Source organism: Dendropsophus ebraccatus, chromosome 3, assembly GCF_027789765.1.
Source record: "Dendropsophus ebraccatus isolate aDenEbr1 chromosome 3, aDenEbr1.pat, whole genome shotgun sequence".
Lineage (NCBI taxonomy): Eukaryota > Metazoa > Chordata > Amphibia > Anura > Hylidae > Dendropsophus > Dendropsophus ebraccatus.
In genome coordinates this window covers 193898763-193919323 of record NC_091456.1, presented here as the reverse complement: position 1 = coordinate 193919323, position 20561 = coordinate 193898763, and the positions used below count along the sequence as shown (strand labels likewise).

Below are 20561 nucleotides of genomic sequence, written 5' to 3'. Positions count from 1 at the left end.
TATCTTCTATGTTTCTAAGCCTGTGTTTTGTGTTTTTTTTTTGTAGTTTATACTTCAAGAAGTCTCTATACCTAGTAGTTTACTGCAAGAAATCGGAACACCTGTCAGGTTGATAGGAGTCCCTGCTTCGATTAAAGGGGTTGGCCACTTTATAGTAAAATTGTTCAGTGTACAGTGTTAGTAAGTGTACTCAATGTTTATACTGACAGCAGCTCCCTGTGTACCTCATAGAGCTATAATCAGACTCCCCTCCTCCAATCTGTGCTGTCCTGCTCTGTGGTGAGTCTGTCCATAAGATGGCTGACATGGAGGAGCATGTACTGTGCCCCACCCCCATCATCCTCCATAGGCATATACAGGCACACTGGGGGTTGTGCATGGTCACATGCTCCTCCATGTCGGCCATCTTATGGACAGACTCACCACAGAGCAGGACAGCACAGCCTGGAGGAGGGGAGTCTGATTTTAGTTCTATGAGGTACACAGGGAGCTACTGTCAGTAAGCGCAGTGAGTACAAGTACTAGTACTGTGCACTGAACTATTTTACTATAAGTTGCCAACCGCTTTAAGACACTTATGTGGCACTCTATGATGTTTCCATCCAGTGCCACAGAAACAATTGTATAATTGACTGGCACTGTGTGAGCATTGCTGGTCAGAGTCCTATCATTGTACTAACGTGATTAGGGACTCCGGATAATCCTGGGACAGAGGAGGCCGCTGCCGCCCAGTCAGGACCTGTGTCACCTGCCACCTGAAGCGAGATACTCCTCTGGCCTCAAAGTCTCCAGAATATCACAGATGCCGGAAGTTGGAACCACATTTCATGCATCTGATCGTGTCCCGGAACTCGTATCTTCTGGACGGAAATAAATGTCTTTTTAAGGAGGTTCGGCCTCCCGTCGCAGTGTCTTATGGATGAGGAGCAGTGACATCATCATAACTGTATATATATATATATATATATATATATATATATATATATTATATCCACATGAGATGGAGGGAGAGGTTACTATGTTTTAAAAGAACATTTTTATTAACAATGGTAACAAGTTTGGAGCTGCGGTATATCTGTATTACCGCCATCTCCTATACACAAGGGTGAATACATAGCTGTGGCGTGAGTGATTATTGGAGCGCTCTGAATTTGCTTCTCATAATAATTAAGTCTATATTTCTGCATATAACATTTCCCACATTCATCACTTGTAACAAGGCTTCTCTCCTGTATGAGTTTTTTCATGTTTAATGAGGTGTGCTTTCTGTGAAAAACCTTTTCCACATTCTGAACATGAGAATGGCTTCTCCCCTGTGTGAATTCTTTGATGTTTAATAAGTTGTGATTTATCAGAAAAACCTTTTCCACATTCTGAACATGAGAATGGCTTCTCTCCCGTATGAGTTCTTTCATGTATAGTGAGCTGTGATTTTGCAGTAAAACATTTTCCACATTCTAAACATGAAAATGGCTTCTCTCCTGTGTGAAGTCTTATATGCACACTGAGCTGTGATTTCCCCATAAAACATTTTCCACATTCTGAACATGAAAACGGCTTCTCTCCCGTATGAGTTCTTTCGTGTACAGTGAGCTGCGATTTCTCAGTAAAACATTTACCACATTCTGAACACGTAAATGGCTTCTCTCCCGTATGAGTTCTTTCATGTGTAGTGAGATATGATTTTGAAGTAAAACATTTTCCACATTCTGAACATGAAAATGGCTTCTCCCCTGTGTGACTCCTTTGATGTTTGACAAAGTCTGATTTATGAGTAAAACATCTTCCACATTCTAAACAGGAAAACAGCTTCTCTCCTGTATGAGTTCTTTCATGTTCAGTGAGCTGTAGTTTCTGAGAAAAACATTGTCCACATTTTAAACATAAGAATGGCTTCTCCCCTGTGTGAATTCTGAGATGTGTAAGAAGTATTGATTTTGTAATAAAACGTTTCCCACATTCTAAACAGGAAAATGACTTGTCCCCTGTGTGGATTTTTTCATGTACAGTGAGAGATGATTTGTTAACAAAACATTTCCCACATTCTGAACATGAAAATGGCTTCTCTCCTGTGTGAATTTTTTTATGTTTTAAAAGACTTGAGTTGCGAGCAAAACATTTCCCACATTCTGGGCATGAAAACGGCTTCTCTCCTGTGTGAATTATTTGATGTTTAACAAGACTCGATTTATGAATAAAACATTTCTCACAATCGGAACATGAAAATGGCCTCTCCTTACTGTTCTCAATAATCTGCGATGGATCAGTAGACAGGACTTGTATAACAGGATGAGATGGCAGATCTTTGCTGTGAGGGGCTGGGGGTATATCTGGGGGAATAGAAGGTTCTGCATATGTATCTTGTGTGATAGGATTTCCCTCTGATCTCCGGGGACACTCATCTGCCAATAGAAAAGAGATTACGTCTGAGTAATAACCTGGGAAATGTGTCCTATATTTATCTGTAGTTGTTTGTGTGACATCATGTGCAGAATGTGACATCATGGAACCTCCCATCATCCTCCATCACTCCCAACAGCCAACATGGTGACAGCAGCGTATTCCCAGCACTACACACCTCATCTATTCCGCTCTCTGTAAGTAATGTGCAGCCTCTCCAGGAATCCGCCATCTTTTCCCTCCCTGTGTATAGAGACAACTTATATTTAGTCTCCTTACGCTATCAGTGTAGCATGCTTTACAAGGAGCAGGGACACCTATCTCTGACAGATGTCTATGCTTCCTGGAAAAAATTTCAATGGCACCCAGGGCAGCTTCTGTTAGGCCCGTTCATTCTTCAGCGCGGACAGGGCAGGAGCGCGCGCCTCCCATAGACTCCCATTATGAGTGGGAGGCTAACGGCATACCGCTAGTTTTGCTCAGTGGGAACGGGGCCTTATGAGGCAAGATGAACACTTCCCCTTAGGGCCTGTTCACACTTCAGAATCGGTGCCGAAATTCTGTGCGGAATTTACAGGTCTTGGTGACGTTTTTTCTAATTTTCCATCTAACCATCTATATCATAAAATAATCCTGATATCTTGCAGTTTTCGATCTCAACACTGGAGCTAAAAATAAGCGGAGACTTCCTGTTGTGTCTGTGGTGATAAGAGGAGGCTGCTGTAAAGTGAGCTGTACAGCATTGCAGCATCATGTGACACCAGAAGATAGAGGCGACAATAGAAGCTCCCTGTGGAATGACCTCTTCAAAGGTCACTGGGCGCGCTCAGTAATGCTTCACATTTATCTCAAAGGGACAGAGTCTGCTTATTGTTGTCTATGTCCATAAGTCTTGCAGTAATGCATGTCACTAAATGCTGCTAAGAATAGCCCAGGCAAGATGGCAGCCCCCATAACAAGGTACACATTTTGGGAAGAAAAAAACTTACAGTCAGGAAATAGTAACAGATTAGATATAAAAGGACAAGTTTTTATATCTGACTCTAATCATTCCCTTAAAAACAGTTTTGTTAATATGCAAATGAATCTTAAGCCTGCAAGGGGCGTTTCCCATCACAGCAAGAGCCCAGTTAAAGTCACACTGTTCCCCCCCCCCCCTTTTTTGCATTCTGACTTCTCTAGGTGTAAAGGGTAAATTTAGAAGTTTTCATATCTTATTTTATATTATACATCATGGTGCTTGTTCCAGTAAAAAGTGATCTTTTATCATCTGTGAATTGTGCTATCTGGGCGTGGCCACTTAGCCCCGCCCACAACACCACAGTTGGTCCCGCCCCATGATGTCATCGCCGTATAGGCCTTGCCCCCTAAGCGGCCATTGGTATAGGCCAACCTAGAGGGGGTGTGGCCTAAACCTTTAGGCTGGCCTCTTTCAATGGCTGTTGAGGGGCAGGGCCTATAAGCCGATGCAGTCACTGGGCGGGGCCAACGGTGTAGTTGTGGGCGGAAATTACATCCGTTGTGACGGATAAATGACCATTTCTGATATAGGTAAATAGAGCGTGTGTTTTAGTATTGTATATGCAATTACCTGAAGAAGTCGTCGTTTCGACTTCGAAACCAATCGGTTTGTTCGTTGTGACATGATTTTATGAATAAACCCAAGATTTCATCTAGAGCAGCGCCCATCTCTACCGGTTTTTTGTTTTTTTTTAAGTTATCTGATAGAAGTCTAATAGGGGTTAATTGTATCATACTCCCCCCCCCCCCTCATCAGTACTGACAGCAAATTATGTATATATATCGGCCTCGTCCACATGGATGTATTTCATGTCTATAATATAGAAGCACAGTGTGTGTTATCTCCTATAATGGTGTCACTGTATGGGGGATTATACAGGAGAGAAGACTGACAGGACACAGGGTTATAATATTCCACCTGGGTGCTTACCTATAGTGATGTCCTCCTTATACTGCTCATCACCGCTCACATCTGTCTCCTCCTCTTCTTCTTTTACCCGTATGTGTGTACCATTAATAGAGTTCAGATTGTTCCTTGTAGTTATGTTCTCCATATACTGCTCATCCCGGCTCACATCTGTCTCTTCCTCCTCTTCTTCTTCTTTTATCCTTATGTCTGTAGCATTAATAGAGTTCAGATCCCTCCCCATAGTAATGTCCTCCTTATACTGTTCATCACTGCTCATATCTGTCTCTTCTTCTTTTACCCTTATGTCTGTAGCATGAAAAGAGCACCAATTCTTTCCTGTACGAATGTCCTCCTTATATTGTTCATTATTGCTCACTTCTGTCTCTTCTTCTTTTACCCTTGTGTCTATAGCATTAGTAAAGTTCAGATCCCTCCCCATAGCGATGTCCTCCTTATTCTGATCATCACTGCTCACATCTGTCTCTTTTTCTTTTACCCTTACGTTTGTTTCATTAATATAGTTCATATCTTTTCCTGTAGTGATGTCCTCCTTATACTGCTCATCACTGCTCACATCCGTCTCTTCCTCTTCTTTTACTGTTATGTGTATAGCATCAGTATAGTTCAAATCCTTCCATTTTGTGATGTCCTCCTTATACTGCTCATCACTGCTCACATCTGTCTCTTCTTCTTTTACTTTTATGTCTGTTTCATTAATATAGTTCATATCCTTTTCTGTAGTAATGTCCTCCTTATACTGCTCATCACTGCCGTCATCTATCTCTGGAGCATTAATATTGTTGTCATCTTCCCCCTGATTCATAAGATGTGAGAGAAATATTGTAAAAGTCATCAGACAGTAGGAGAAGTCAGGTGGGATGTACAGATCATAGGGAACATCTCCATCTACCTGATCCTGATCCTGTGGGAGAAGAGGACGGGGACATCTCTCTGGTGCTGTTCTCTTACTGGATCTGACTGGAGGGAACACACACAGAGACTGAATTCATTCTTTCCATCCAGATAATACAGAGAGGAGGTGTGTATATAGTCCTGTCTATTACCTGCTGATGGGAGGGGCTGCTGATCCTCCAGCATCACATCCTTGTACTGATCCTTGTGTCCTTCTACATACTCCCACTCCTCCATGGAGAAATAGACCGCCACGTCCTGACACCTTATAGGAACCTGACACACACAATGGTCACACAGTCATCCCCCCCACCCCTCCAGTGGTGTTACTGTATAATGTCCCAGCATTCCCAGTGTCAAAGTTGTCTCAGAAATAAAGGGGCTGCAGTCAGTGTGGGACATCAGCGACACCAGGAGGAGGACACAGAGGGAGCGGGGACAGGTGAGTATAACACATTTATTGCAATATATGCACCAGCGGCACCAAAAAAGGCTGACTGCTGGAGAAACCCCTTTAAATACTAATTCAAATTTTTGTATACTATGGGGGAGATTTATCAAACATGGTGTAAAGTGAAACTGGCTCAGTTGCCCCTAGCAACCAATCAGATTCCACCTCTCATTCCTCACAGACTCTTTGGAAAATGAAAGGTGGAATCTGATTGGTTGCCGGGGGCGACTGAGCCAGTTTCACTTTACACCATGTTTGATAAATCTCCCCCATTGTTTACACATCCCTTCAAGGGACAAATTATACAAAACTTAGAAGGTAAAAATGCAATGGGTAAACTAGGCCCCCTCCGATCTGCAGGGCAGGGGCATCTGGATAAATGCTCGACTCTCCCATTTATTTTGATGGGGCTCGTTACTCATAACTCAAGCCCTGAAAAATGCTCAACTCAACTAATGAGCACTCAAGCACTTGAACTACTTGTGACCTGTGACGGGTCTATGGAGATACCACTGGTGGCTGGATCAGCTTGTCACAAGGAGCCTGTAGGGACCCTATGTAGAGTGTTACCCGGTGTGCTCTCACCACGGACAGACGTGACCGAGCAATATCTGGAAAAAGTTGTGGGATCAGATGATGAGCTGACTTGGCGGATAGTAAGGGTAAGTGCACACTATGGGACCTGGGTGGAACGGCCGTTCATTCTTCGGGCGGACAGCGAAATGTGCCTGTGCATAGAATGGAGTCAATGGCACAGACGGAGATGCGTGCGGCCGCGAGCTGCGGAATCCGCGGCGGGTGAGCTGGGATGGCTGGGAGACCCGGGAGGTCTCTGTGTAAGATGTTGTGAAGGGAAACCATTACAGGGTCATTGTTTAAAGAGGGTGTTCCATCAGGTACATGCTCTTTAACCCCTTAGCGACCCATGACGTATCTGATACGTCATGGTGCCGCTCGGGGTGTTCAGAGCGGGGTCCCGCCGGCGCTGAACGGCGCTGATCCCGCCTGACACGTGCAGCCGGGCAGTGCCTCTATTAGCCGGCGCGGGTCCCGTTGCCGCGCCGGCTAATTAAGCCTCTAAGTGCAGCTGTCAAACCTGACAGCTGCACTTAGAGGCTTCAGACCTCACGTCCCTGGTGTCTAGTGGGACGGATCTCCCCCCCGCGATGCGATCGTGGGGGGGAGATCCGTTCTTCTGCCCGTGCCGGGCCTCAGTGTCGGAATGACGCTGATCCCGGCTCGGCAATAGATTGCTATGGCCTGCAGCAGGCCATAGCAATCTATGACCGATCTAATGGATCTTTGCTGTGTATATACACAGCATTGATCTCTATGAGAGATCAGTGCTGTCTATATACAAGTCCCCCAGGGGGGCTTCTAGTTACAGTAAAAAAAAAAGTAAAAAAGTGTTTTTATTAATAAAAAATCCCCTCCCCTAATAAAAGTCCAAATCACCCCCCTTTTCCCATTTTATAAATATAAATTAATAAATAAATAAACATATTTAGTATCGCCGCGCGCGTAATCGCCCGAACTATTAATTAATCACATTCCTGATCTCGCACGGTAAACGGCGTAAGCGCAAAAAAATTCCAAAGTGCAAAATTGCGCATTTTTGGTCGCATCAAATCCAGAAAAAATGTAATAAAAAACGATCAAAAAGTCGTATATGCGCAATCAAGGTACCGATAGAAAGAACACATCATGGCGCAAAAACTGACACCTCACACAGCCCCATAGACCAAAGGATAAAAGCGCTATAAGCCTGGGAATGGAGCGATTTTAAGGAACATATATTTGGTAACAATGGTTTGAATTTTTTACAGGCCATCAGATACAATATAAGTTATACATGTTATATATCATAGTAATCGTAACGACTTGAGGAACATGCATAACAAGTCAGTTTTACCATAGGACGGACGGCGTAAATGCAAAACTCCCCGAAATCAAAACAAATTCGTTTTTTTTTCAATTTGACAGCGCAAATGATTTTTTTCCGGTTTCGCAGCATATTTTATGGAAAAATAATGCCGGTCATTGCAAAGTACAATTGGTTTCGCAAAAAAATAAGCGCTCATATACGTCTCTAGGTGAAAATATGCAAGCGCTATGGACTTTTAAACTTAAAATGGAATAAGCAAAAGCGCAAAAACGAAAATAGGCTTTGACCTTAAGGGGTTAATCTGACACAGGGATAGAATGGCGCCGTCACAGCTAAGCCATGCCGCGGTCCGGTTTTTGATCCGCGGCCCGGTTCCCGTGTACAGCGCCGTTCTATCCACGGGTATCGGGCCGGTGCTCAATCACTGGAGGCCGGCCGGCCCGCCCCCAGTGGGAGGGAATTTCCTTCTCTCTATGACGCGGCTCCCGAAAAACTGACCACGGCACCGACTTGCCCGTGACGGCGCCATTCTATCCCTGTGTCAGATTAAAGAGGATGTACCTGATGGTACATCTTTAAGTAGCAGGAATTCCTTTACAAGTGGGAATGTGGTTTTAGGATCCTTTTACACGCACAGATAAATCGCTTGAGCACTCACTTAGCGAGCAGCAAGTGGTGATGTTTTACTTTTACACGATAAGGCCTTTAGAGGAAAAGATAAATCCGTACGAAAAGTCGTTAAAACTATCATAATGTATATATACCGATCTCGTTAAACGACCAAATGACGAGTGTTTTCCCTGAAAGACTTGAGGACGATTAACAATGATTATGAGGTCAGCTTAATAGAGGCCATCAACGACATGCGAACGAGTTTTCGTTAGCCGTTTGATCGTTGCCGCGTTTATACCAGAAGATTTTCGCTTAAATTCAAATGATTAATTGCACGATAATCGTCCCGTGTAAAAGGCCGAATAGTTCTCCGGATTATGAGCCGGATTGGCCGATGCTGCTCTGTGTAGGAGGGCCGGGGCTGAGGGATATTGGATGATAAATACATCAAATAATCATTTCCCCCCTCAGAGGGGCACATGATCAATCCAGCAATCATTCATACAGTCTGCTCCTCCTGGTGCTCGGGCTGTATAACTCTCTATAAACGTGCTCCAATCTACCAGATGGACAATCTCTTAGGGTGCGTTTACACAGACAGATTTATCTGACAGATCATTGAAGCCAAAGCCAGGAACAGTCTATAAACAGGGAACAGGTCCTAAAGGAAAGACTGAGATTTCTCCTCTTTTCAAATCCATTCCTCTCTGTGTAAACGCACCATTAGACAGAGCATCAGGTTGTCTAACAGAGCTGGAGAGGGCCACACTCTTAACTGAGTGAGGGGGTGTTAGGGGAAGACTGTACCTATATCCCCATCTGAAACCATACACCAGGATTACTTGACAATACAAAACCAAAAATTACAATATACCTCAAAATTATTAAGAAAGAAAATTCCCTTTAAAGCGAACATTCGCTTTAAAGGACAACTCCGGCCAAAAGTATTGTTTGATATGTTACTATTTATGGAAAGTTAGACAAATTTCTAATGTACATTAATTATGGAAAATGCACATATAGGGCTATATCCTTTAATTTAGTGGATCATTGAGACTTCAATTCCTCAGAAATTCAGTGACATCACGAATCAGGGTGTAATTACAATGGAGTGTCCAGCAGGGGGCAGATTATATATAGAAGTCAATGAGTACCATTGACTTCTATATATAGTGCGCCCCCTGCTGGACGTTCAATGGATTCAATGGATGTGTATGTAAAAATGTAATGTACAGTATATTTTTGATTGAATACATTTATGGAATACTTTGGGGAGCAAGGACACTCCATAAATGTATTCAATCAGTACATTTGGAGGGCACCGAGCAGGGAGGGAGAGGGGTGCCTGTGCACCTACCTCCCCCTCCCTCCCTGCTCGGTGCTGGACACATATACACAGTACTACTCCTCCCATCCTCTCCTCATAGTATGAGCATATGATGGGGGGGTAGTACCTGTGCTGTCCCCATCACCAGCACCCCCTGCCGCCGGCCGCCACTCCTCACACAAGGGCCGCTCCTCACACAAGCGCTTCAGCATGCCACCTCCTCCGTTCCCGCTCCTCCTCACAGCTTGAAACGGCCGCACTGACCCACTCACCGCCTGGCCGCCACTCTCTGCTTACATGCATGCCGGCCGGGGACACCGGGAAGCATGAAGAGCATCAGCCCTCCCCCACCCTGCAGGGAGCACGGCGCTCCCGATGCTTCCCGATGTCCCTGGCCGGCATGCATGTATTGTAAGCAGAGAGCAGCGGCCGAGCGGTGAGTGGGTCAGTGAGGCCGGGCAACGAATTGGCGGCGGGATAGTCTGACGTTTGAAGCTGGGGGGAGGAGGAGGGGGGCGGAGGAGGGGGCATGCTGAAGCCCTTGCATGAGAAGCAGGGGCCAGCGGCGGGGAGTGAGCGGCGGGATAGTTAGTTTGAAGCTAGGAGGAGGAGGGGGCATGCTAAAGCCCTTGTATATATAGTGCGCCCCCTGCTGGACACTCCATTGTAATTGCACCCTGGTTCGTGACGTCACCATATTTCAGAGAATTTTAAGATTTGATGATCTACTAAATTAAGGGAAATAGCCCTATATGAGCATTTCCCATAATTAATGTACATTAGAAATTTGTCTAACTTTCCATAAGTAATAACATATCAAAAAATAATTTTGGCCGGAGTTCTCTTTTAAGGGTTGCATGTAAATAGAACGGTGCGGGGAAGCTGGTGCTGCGGTCCTTTTTTGAACCCGGGTTGAAGCACTGGAGGCCGTCCCGTCCCCAGTGAGAGAAAACCCTCGGCCCTCTATGATGCGTCTCCATTGATTATTATGGAGCCGCTTCACAGAGAGGAGGGGGTTTCCTCCCACTGGGGGGCGGGCCTTCCTCCAGTGCTTCAACCCGGGTCAGTGCTCGGTAAAAGACCAGGGCCGTGCACAGGAAATAGGGCCCAGGTTTAAAAAAAGGACCGTGGCACTGGCTTCCCCACACCTTTCTATTCAAATACAACACTTAAAGGGGTTGTCGAGCAAAAAAAGTTTTCTTTCAAATCCACTGGTGTCAGAAATGTATATAGATTTGTGATTTCCACCTATTAAAAAAAAAATCTCCAGTCTTCCCGTACTTATCAGCTGCTGTATGTCCTGCAGGAAATGCTGTTTATTTTCAGTCTGACACAGTGCTCTCTGCTGACATCTCTGGACAAGACAGGAACTGTCCAGAGCAGGAGAGGTTTTCTATGGGGATTCAAACCTATACAACTTTCTGACATCACTTGATTTGAAACAAAAAATTTTTGGCTTGATAATCCCTTTAAAGCAAAGGTACCTGATAGTACATTCGCTTCACATTTCCCCTCCAGCTGTTGCCAAACTACATTTCCCATCATGCCTGAGCAGCCAAAGCTTTCACTAAATTGTAGTTGGAGGTGAGAAGGTTTCTCCCCTCTGCTGTATAATACCTGGCGGCCCAGGACAGTCCTGTTATGTGTCCTAATGGGAGTATAATGTACTGACGTCACTAGGAAGGAAAGTTCTACATCTTGTTAAGCTTCTACCTCAAGGATGAAAACTGCTGAAGGGGTTAATCGTCCTGCTGCCCCCTCCCCCCCCCCCAGCTCCTTCCCTACGGTGACTCCATATATATATATATATATATATATATATACTGTACCTCCACCTGCAGAGCTGTACAGGAGCCGTGTGCTTCCAGGACCTGCCATGATGTCACAGTCATGTGATCAGTCACATGGAGGAGGAGGAGTCACATGAGCTGTGTGTGTGATGTGTGTGGAGCAGAGCTGTGTATGTGTGTGTTATATATGTCTGCAGCAGAGCCCTGTGTGTAATGTACATGTAGCTGAGCTGTATGTGTGTAATGTACATGTAGCTGAGCTGTATATGTGTGTAATGTACATGTAGCTGAGCTGTATATGTGTGTAATGTACATGTAGCTGAGCTGTATATGTGTAATGTACATGTAGCTGAGCTGTATGTGTGTAATGTACATGTAGCTGAGCTGTATGTGTGTAATGTACATGTAGCTGAGCTGTATATATGTGTAATGTACATGTAGCTGAGCTGTATGTGTGTAATGTACATGTAGCTGAGCTGTATGTGTAATGTACATGTAGCTGAGCTGTATATATGTGTAATGTACATGTAGCTGAGCTGTATATGTGTGTAATGTACATGTAGCTGAGCTGTATATGTGTAATGTACATGTAGCTGAGCTGTATGTGTGTAATGTACATATAGCTGAGCTGTATGTGTGTAATGTACATGTAGCTGAGCCGTATGTGTGTAATGTACATGTAGCTGAGCTGTATGTGTGTAATGTACATGTAGCTGAGCTGTATATGTGTAATGTACATGTAGCTGAGCTGTATATATGTAATGTACATGTAGCTGAGCTGTATGTGTGTAATGTACATGTAGCTGAGCTGTATGTGTGTAATGTACATGTAGCTGAGCTGTATATGTGTAATGTACATGTAGCTGAACTGTATGTGTGTAATGTGCATGTAGCTGAGCTGTATATGTGTGTAATGTGCATGTAGCTGAGCTGTATGTGTGTAATGTGCATGTAGCTGAGCTGTATATGTGTAATGTACATGTAGCTGAGCTGTATGTGTGTGTAATGTACATGTAGGTGAGCTGTATGTGTGTAATGTACATGTAGCTGAGCTGTATATGTGTAATGTACATGTAGCTGAGCTGTATGTGTGTAATGTGCATGTAGCTGAGCTGTATATGTGTGTGTAATGTACATGTAGCTGAGCTGTATATGTGTAATGTACATGTAGCTGAGCTGTATATGTGTGTAATGTACATGTAGCTGAGCTGTATATGTGTAATGTACATGTAGCTGAGCTGTATATGTGTGTAATGTACATGTAGCTGAGCTGTATATGTGTGTAATGTGCATGTAGCTGAGCTGTATATGTGTGTAATGTGCATGTAGCTGAGCTGTATGTGTGTAATGTACATGTAGCTGAGCTGTATATGTGTGTAATGTACATGTAGCTGAGCTGTATGTGTGTAATGTACATGTAGCTGAGCTGTATGTGTGTAATGTACATGTAGCTGAGCTGTATGTGTAATGTACATGTAGCTGAGCTGTATATGTGTAATGTACATGTAGCTGAGCTGTATGTGTGTAATGTACATGTAGCTGAGCTGTATGTGTGTAATGTACAGGAAGAGAAGCTTGCCCGGAGTGCTACTGCTCCCTCTGGAGCAGGACCCCCAGACTGCAGCTTAGTGAGAAGGACAGGTCTGTAGAAGTCCGTTCTTGTCACTAAGCATTGCAGTGTCCTGGCAGCAGCACCGGGCCCCTCTCTATGAGTCACCTGGCCCGGGCCCCTTACAGCACTCCCGGCAATACTGCCCTGATGGCAGCCCTGTCTGTAACTACAGTGCTGTGGCGATTCAAAGGGTCTCCCTGCTGCCGACACGATATTAATACATCATAGTGGTCTGGAAAACAATCCATTTTATGCATTCATCATTAGTAGCTCCGCAAAATCTATAGACGTGTAAATGCAGTCTATGGTGTGTTTACACAGACAGATTTTTGAAGCCAAAGCCAGGAATGGATTTGAAAAGAGGAGAAATCTCAGTCTTTGCTTAATGACCTGTTCCCTGTTAATAGTTTATTTCTGGCTTTGACTTCAATAATCTTTCAGATAAATCTGACTGTGTAAACGCACCATAAGGGCCCTTTTTAAATGCTTAGGAAGAATTTTCAAGTGTTTTGATTAAAGGAGAAGCTCGGTGAAAATTTTTATTAAAGTATTGTATTGTTCCCCAAAAGTTATACAAATCCCCAATATACACTTATTACAGGAAATGCTTACAAAGTGCTTTTTTCTCTGCACTTACTACTGCATCAAGGCTTCACTTCCTGGATAACATGGTGATGTCACTTCCTGGATAACATGTAGACGTCCCTTCCTGGATAACGTGGTGATGTCACTTCCTGGATAACGTGGTGATGTCACTTCCTGGATAACGTGGTGATGTCACTTCCTGGATAACATGGTGATGTTACTTCCTGGATAACGTGGTGATGTCACTTCCTGGATAACATGGTGATGTCACTTCCTGGATAACATAGTGATGTCACGACCCGACTCCCAGAGCTGTGCGAGCTGTGGCTGCTGGAGAGGATGATGGCAGGGGGATGCTTAGTGTCCCTCCAGTGCCCTATGTCCCTCAGTGTTCCCCTGCCATTATCCTCTCCAGCAGCCACAGCCCACAGAGCTCTGGGAGTAAAGTCGTGACATCACCATGTTTATCCAGGAAGTGACATCACCATGTTATCCAGGAAGTGACATCACCATGTTATCCAGGAAGTGGCATCACCATGTTACCCAGGAAGTGGCATCACCATGTTACCCAGGAAGTGACATCACCATGTTATCCAGGAAGTGACATCACCGTGTTATCCAGGAAGTGAAGCCTTGATGCAGTAATAAGTGCAGGGAAAAAAGCACTTTATAAGCATTTCCTGTAATAAGTGTATATTGGGGATTTGTATAACTTTTGGGGAACAATACAATACTTTAATAAAAATTTTGACTGAACTTCTCCTTTAACTTCCCTCCCATCTTGGCTCATATTCAGTCCTGTTGCCAAACATGGGGTTCAGGAACCTTCACGTGGTTCGGGAGGTGCTCCATTTTTAAAATGTGTCTCCTGCCCAAACTTCTTTATGCATTTCAGTGTGTGCCAGCGAAGATCCCGAAAACCTACTTTAAGGCCCTTTCCTCCATACAAACTAAATTTATTTGGGGCTCCAAACCGGCGAGATTGAAGAGGACACTGTTGTGTAGAGCTAAGGCACATGGAGGGGTGGCACTCGCTGACGTGCAGGGCTATCACTTGGCGTCCTCTTTCGTCAGGGTGATCGACTGGTTTCGACATGGCTCTGTTAAACAGTGGGTGGGCATTGAACAGTCCTTCACCAATATCCCCCTGCGACACATCCCCTGGCTACCTCGTCATTTTTTAAACGACCTCAGACTCCGCCCGTTCATTGGACCTTTGATTGCGGCATGCAATGAGACCGAGACCGATACTTGCCTCATTCCATTCCTCTCCCCAATGCTACCAGTCCTGGGACACCCAGATTTTGCACCCAGCCTCTCTGACCCAGTATTTCGTGCCTGGAACCGGGATGGGAGGGGCACTGCTTCTGAATTCACGTCTCTGTCTGGGCGTCTGTTACGGATCTTGCTGCTAGGTCTGACCCGGTTCCTCTGGGTTTCTGGCGAGCTAATCAGCTTGCCCGCTACCTTCGCACACTGCCCCCACAACCTGATTCCCTCTTCGAAGACGTACTTGGAGGCACTGTGCGTCAGAGAGGGCTCTCTCCGACACTCCTTGTCCCTGATTTATAGGGAGTTGATGGCGCCGGACCCTGACCCTCCTCCCTTCCTGACTAAATGGGAAGAGGACCTGCAGTTGTCACTGACCCCAGCCCAGCGTATGGACATTCTCACTCTGGCACATAAATGCTCTATCAGCTCCTGTTTCCAAGAAGCTGGCTATAAAATAGTCTAGGGCTGGTATAGGGTCCCCGTTAAACTGCATGTCATTTGTCCCAAGGTTGATCCTACCTGTTGGAGATGCGGAACCTCAGAGGGCGCGTTCCTGCACATATTTTGGACATGCCCCTCACTCACCCTTTTTGGACTACAGTTCAGGATGTGGCTCGAAAGGTGTCTGGAGCCACTGTGGACTTTACGCCTGCACTCTTCCTTCTTCATCACAGCGACATGTCCTCCCAAAAATACTGCCGGTCCATCCTTTCTCGTGATGATGGCGGGGGCCTGCATTCCTCTACCCCCCCCCCCCCCAAGGTGAATGAGGTGATGAGAATGGAAAACCTGACTGCCTCCCTCCAGAACTCCAATGCCCGGTTCTACCGGACTTGGCTTCCATGGATGGACTTTCAACAAACTTCGGATTACACTGAGCTCCTCAGAGAATCTGCTCCCCCTGCGTGGGGCGTTCGGCTGCGATTACCTCTGGGCCTCCCTTGTGTTGTTGTGTCTCCCCTCATTTATCTCTCCCCGTCTCGTTTTGTCCCCCCCCTCCCCCTTACCTGGCCCCCCTTTCTTCCCTCTGCTTCTAATACTAGTCCATTTCTTGGAGCCCTGTCAGGCTCTGGAGTAGGCTTACTCCACCTCTTTTTCCCTCTCTCTGTTATTCAAAATGTTTGAAAAGTGGGTTTGGGGGTCGGTGACGAGACGCCCCGGTGTTATTATTTCCTCATATTGACATCTATACGTTGCCTAACATGTACACTACATGTCATCTTGGTCCTTTTGGATATTACGTTGTTATCCTATTGTCTTTTCTCATTGTGTTTTTTTTCTGGGGCTGCGTCCTCTACACTGACATGCCAATGGTGTTTGTTAAATAAAGAATTTATAAAAAAAAAAAAAAAACACACAACATTTTTATTAACAATTAATTGGTAACAAGTTTGGAGCTGCGGTATATGATATCTGTATTATCGCCATCTCCTATACACATGGGGAATACATAGCTGTGGCATGAGTGATGATTGGTAGGGCCCGGATATGGCTTCTCCCAATTAATAAGTCTATATTTCTGCATATAACATTTCCCACATCTATCACTTGTAACAAGGCTTCTCTCCTGTATGAGTTTTTTCATGTTTAATGAGGTGTGCTTTCTCAGTAAAACATCTCCCACATGCGGAACATGAAAATGGCTTCTCCCCTGTGTGAATTCTTTGATGTTTAATAAGTTGTGATTTATCGGAAAAACATTTTCCACATTCTGAACATGAGAATGGCTTCTCTCCCGTATGAGTTCTTACATGTGAGGTGAGATGTGATTTCGCAGTAAAACATTTTCCACATTCTGAACATGAAAATGGCTTCTCTCCTGTGTGAAATCTTTTATGTACAGTGAGCTGTGATTTCCACATAAAACATTTTCCACATTCTGAACATGAAAACGGCTTCTCTCCCGTATGAGTTCTTTCATGTACAGTGAGCTGCGATTTCTCAATAAAACATTTACCACATTCTGAACAAGTGAATGGCTTCTCTCCCGTATGAGTTCTTTCATGTATAGTGAGATATGATTTTGAAGTAAAACATTTTCCACATTCTGAACATGAAAATGGCTTCTCCCCTGTGTGACTCCTTTGATGTTTAACAAAGTCTGATTTATGAGTAAAACATCTCCCACATTCCGAACAGGAAAACAGCTTCTCTCCTGTATGAGTTCTTTCATGTACAGTGAGCTGTAATTTCTGAGAAAAACATTTTCCACATTTTAAACATAAGAATGGCTTCTCCCCTGTGTGAATTCTCAGATGTGTAAGAAGTATTGATTTTGTAATAAAACGTTTCCCACATTCTAGACAGGAAAATGACTTGTCCCCTGTGTGGATTTTTTCATGTATAGTGAGAGATGATTTGTTAATAAAACATTTCCCACATTCTGAACATGAAAATGGCTTCTCTCCTGTATGAATTCTTACATGTTTAACAAGATCTGATTTGCGAGCAAAACATTTCCCACATTCTGAACATGAGAATGGCTTCTCTCCTGTGTGAACTATTTGATGTTCAATGAGTGATGATTTCAGTGTAAAACATCTTTCACATTCTTGGCATGAAAATGGCTTCTCTCCTGTGTGAATTATTTTATGTTTTAAAAGACTTGATTTGCGAGCAAAACATTTCCCACATTCTGGGCATGAAAATGGCTTCTCTCCTGTGTGAATAATTTGATGTTTAACAAGACTCGATTTATGAGTAAAACATTTCCCACATTCTGGGCATGAAAACGGCTTTTCTCCTGTGTGAATTATTTGATGTTTAACAAGACTTGATTTATGAATAAAACGTTTCTCACAATCGGAACATGAAAATGGCCTCTCCTTACTGTTCTTAATAATCTGTGATGAATCAGTAGACAGGACGTGTATAGAAGGATGAGACGGCAGATCTTTGCTGTGAGGGGCTGGGGGTATATCTGGGGGAATAGAAGGTTCTGCATATGTATCCTGGGTGATAGGATTTCCCTCTGATCTCCGGGGACACTCATCTGCCAATAGAAAAGAGATTACGTCTGAGTAATAACCTGGGAAATGTGTCCTATATTTATCTGTAGTTGTTTGTGTGACATCATGTGCAGAATGTGACATCATGGAACCTCCCATCATCCTCCATCACTCCCAACAACCAACATGGTGACAGCAGCGTATTCCCAGCACTACACACCTCATCTATTCCGCTCTCTGTAAGTAATGTGCAGCCTCTCCAGGAATCCACCATCTTTTCCCTCCCTGTGTATAAAGACAACTTGTATCCAGTCTCTTTACCCCCCTTACGCTATCAGTGTTGCATGCTTTACAAGGAGCAGGGACACCTATCTTTGACAGATGTCTATGCTTCTTAAAATAAATATCAATGGTGCCCAGGGCTGCTTATGTTATGAGGTAAGATGAACACTTCCCCTTAGGGCCTGTTCACACTACAGAATCGGCGCGGAAATTCTGTGCGGAATTTGCAGGTCTTGGTGACATTTCTTTTTATCTATATTATAAAATAATCCTGAAATATTGCAGTTCTTATTCTCACCAATGGGGATAAAACTAAGCTAAGACTTCCTGTTATGTCTGTGATGATAAGAGGAGGCTGCTGTAAAGTGATCTGTACAGCACTGCAGCGTCATGTGACACCAGTAGATAGAGGAGACAATAGAAGCTCAGTAGGGCGCTCAGTAATGCTTCACATTCATCTCAAAGGGACAGAGTCTGCATATTGTCGTCTATGTCCATAAGTCTTGCAGTAAAGCATGTCACTAAATGCTGCTAAGAACAGCCCAGGCAAGATGGCAGCCCCCATAACAAGGTACAAATTTTGAAATACAATAAAAGAAATTACAGTCAGGAAATAGTAACAGATTAGAATAAAAGGACAAGTTTTTACATCTGACTTTAATCAGTAAAAGAAAATTTAGGTCACACATTCCCTTTAAAAAAAACTTGTTCTTTTTGATAATATGTAAATGAGTCTAAAGTTTGCATGGGACGTTCCCCAGCACAGCAAAAGCCCTATTAAGTTCAACCCATCTCTTCTGTATCTAGCTAGGTAGGCGAATATAAGCTGGACATACCTGGGCTCTTGCTGTGCAGGGTGACGCCCACTGGGCACTTAAGCCTCATTTGCATCTCAGCAAAAACTCTTATATGTTAGCACTGCAAAGGACTGAATAAAAATAAAAAGTAGGCCCAAGATCATGGTGACTAGCTGTATCTAGACACAGGCTTATTATTATGCGGGGCCAGAGCTGAGGGACACAATGCAGCCACGCCCCCTGTGACATCAGAGGAGAAGGTGTCGTGTACATAGAGAGGGAGGAGCTGGAGACAATACACAATAGGGAAGATTTATCAAACATGGTGTAAAGTGAAACTGGCTCAGTTGCCCCTAGCAACCAATCAGATTCCACCTTTAATTTTCCAAAGAGTCTGTGAGGAATGAAAGGTGGAATCTGATTGGTTGCTAGGGGCAACAGGGCCAGTTTCACTTTACACCATGTTTGATAAATCTCCTCCAATGTCTGTACTGTCAGTGATAGTGAGTTATGTATCATGGGGTGATACAAATGGAAATGCATTGCACAAAATTTGCTCATCACTAGTTCTGACTAAGAACTGCAGCGGTGCGAAACATGTTGGCGTTCTCATGTGTTTTGGATTCATAAATCTCAGGCTCTGTGCGCTTGCTGTTCCATTCAGAGTCCGCTTCACCTCTATATCGTAGGCTGCATTAGGTCTGCGGCTAGAGACCAGTACAGGCCACATGATGGGATCATAAACCAGCCAGCAGAGTAGGCCGAACAATATGGTGCTCCGCTGCAATTAGACTTGGATGTATAGATGCATTTGTAGATAGACAGCGGCACTCACCTCTTCATGCAATACGGTTGTTTATTGTGTACAATCACCGACAAACATGTGGGAGACAAATTGACAGTAGCAGGGGTGTTCCACAGTCGACAGCCCGTTTTGCGCATCAGGCGCTTCTACTCGCCTAGTGTAACCAAGGTCAGAAGAAGCGCATGGCGCGCGAAACAGGCTGCCGCCTGTGGAACACCCCTGCTACTGTCAATTTGCCTCCCACATGTTTGTACACAATAAACGACCATATTGAATGGAGAGATGAGTGCCACTGTCTTTGTCTACAAATGCAACTGCTATAGGTAAATAGAGCGTGTGTTTTAGTATTGGATATGCAATTACCTGAAGAAGTCAACGTTACGATCTTAAAACAAATATGTCTGTCCAGTGTGTTGTGCTTTTATGAATAAACCCACAGGAGCGGCGCCCATTTATATAGTCTTTTTTTCTTTTGGAATAATAGGGGTTAATTGTAACATAGCCCTAAATAGGGCAAATAATTTTCTCGAATTAGTAATGACTAGAGATGAAGCGAATCACTTTGTTAGCTCGGCAATCTGCTTATCAGCCTGCTGCCTTTTAAGTCTGTGCTCCTCCCCCCGGGTGCCTAGAAAAGCTGGATCTAGTGCTGAGAGAAGTTTCCCAGGACTGGATGCAGCTTTTCCAGGCACCCGGGAGCAGCACAGACTTCCAAAGCAGCAGGATGATAAGCAGATTGCCGAGCTAACCAAGCGATTCGCTGTTTGTACGGTAAATTTGCTCATCTCTAGTAGTGACAGCAGGTGATGTAGATATCGGCCTAGTACACACAGATGTATTTCATGTCTGTATTATAGATGGGCAGTGTGTGTTATTTCCTATAATGGTGTATCGTATGGGGGAACAGACAGCAGGGAAGACTGACAGGACACAGAACTTATAATATTCAACCT

General features: G+C 44.2%; 1 protein-coding gene across 1 annotated transcript in view; it reads right to left on the bottom strand.

Annotated features, from left to right (window-relative positions):
* The window catches only part of LOC138786649 (uncharacterized), a 55890-nt gene that overhangs the window by 34542 nt on the left and 787 nt on the right, over positions 1-20561 (bottom strand). The window contains 5 exon segments of the mRNA XM_069963628.1: positions 1218-2402; positions 4352-5144; positions 5241-5312; positions 14430-14604; positions 16325-17768. Of these exon segments, the coding sequence (XP_069819729.1) occupies positions 1218-2402; positions 4352-5144; positions 5241-5312; positions 14430-14604; positions 16325-17768 (3669 nt within the window).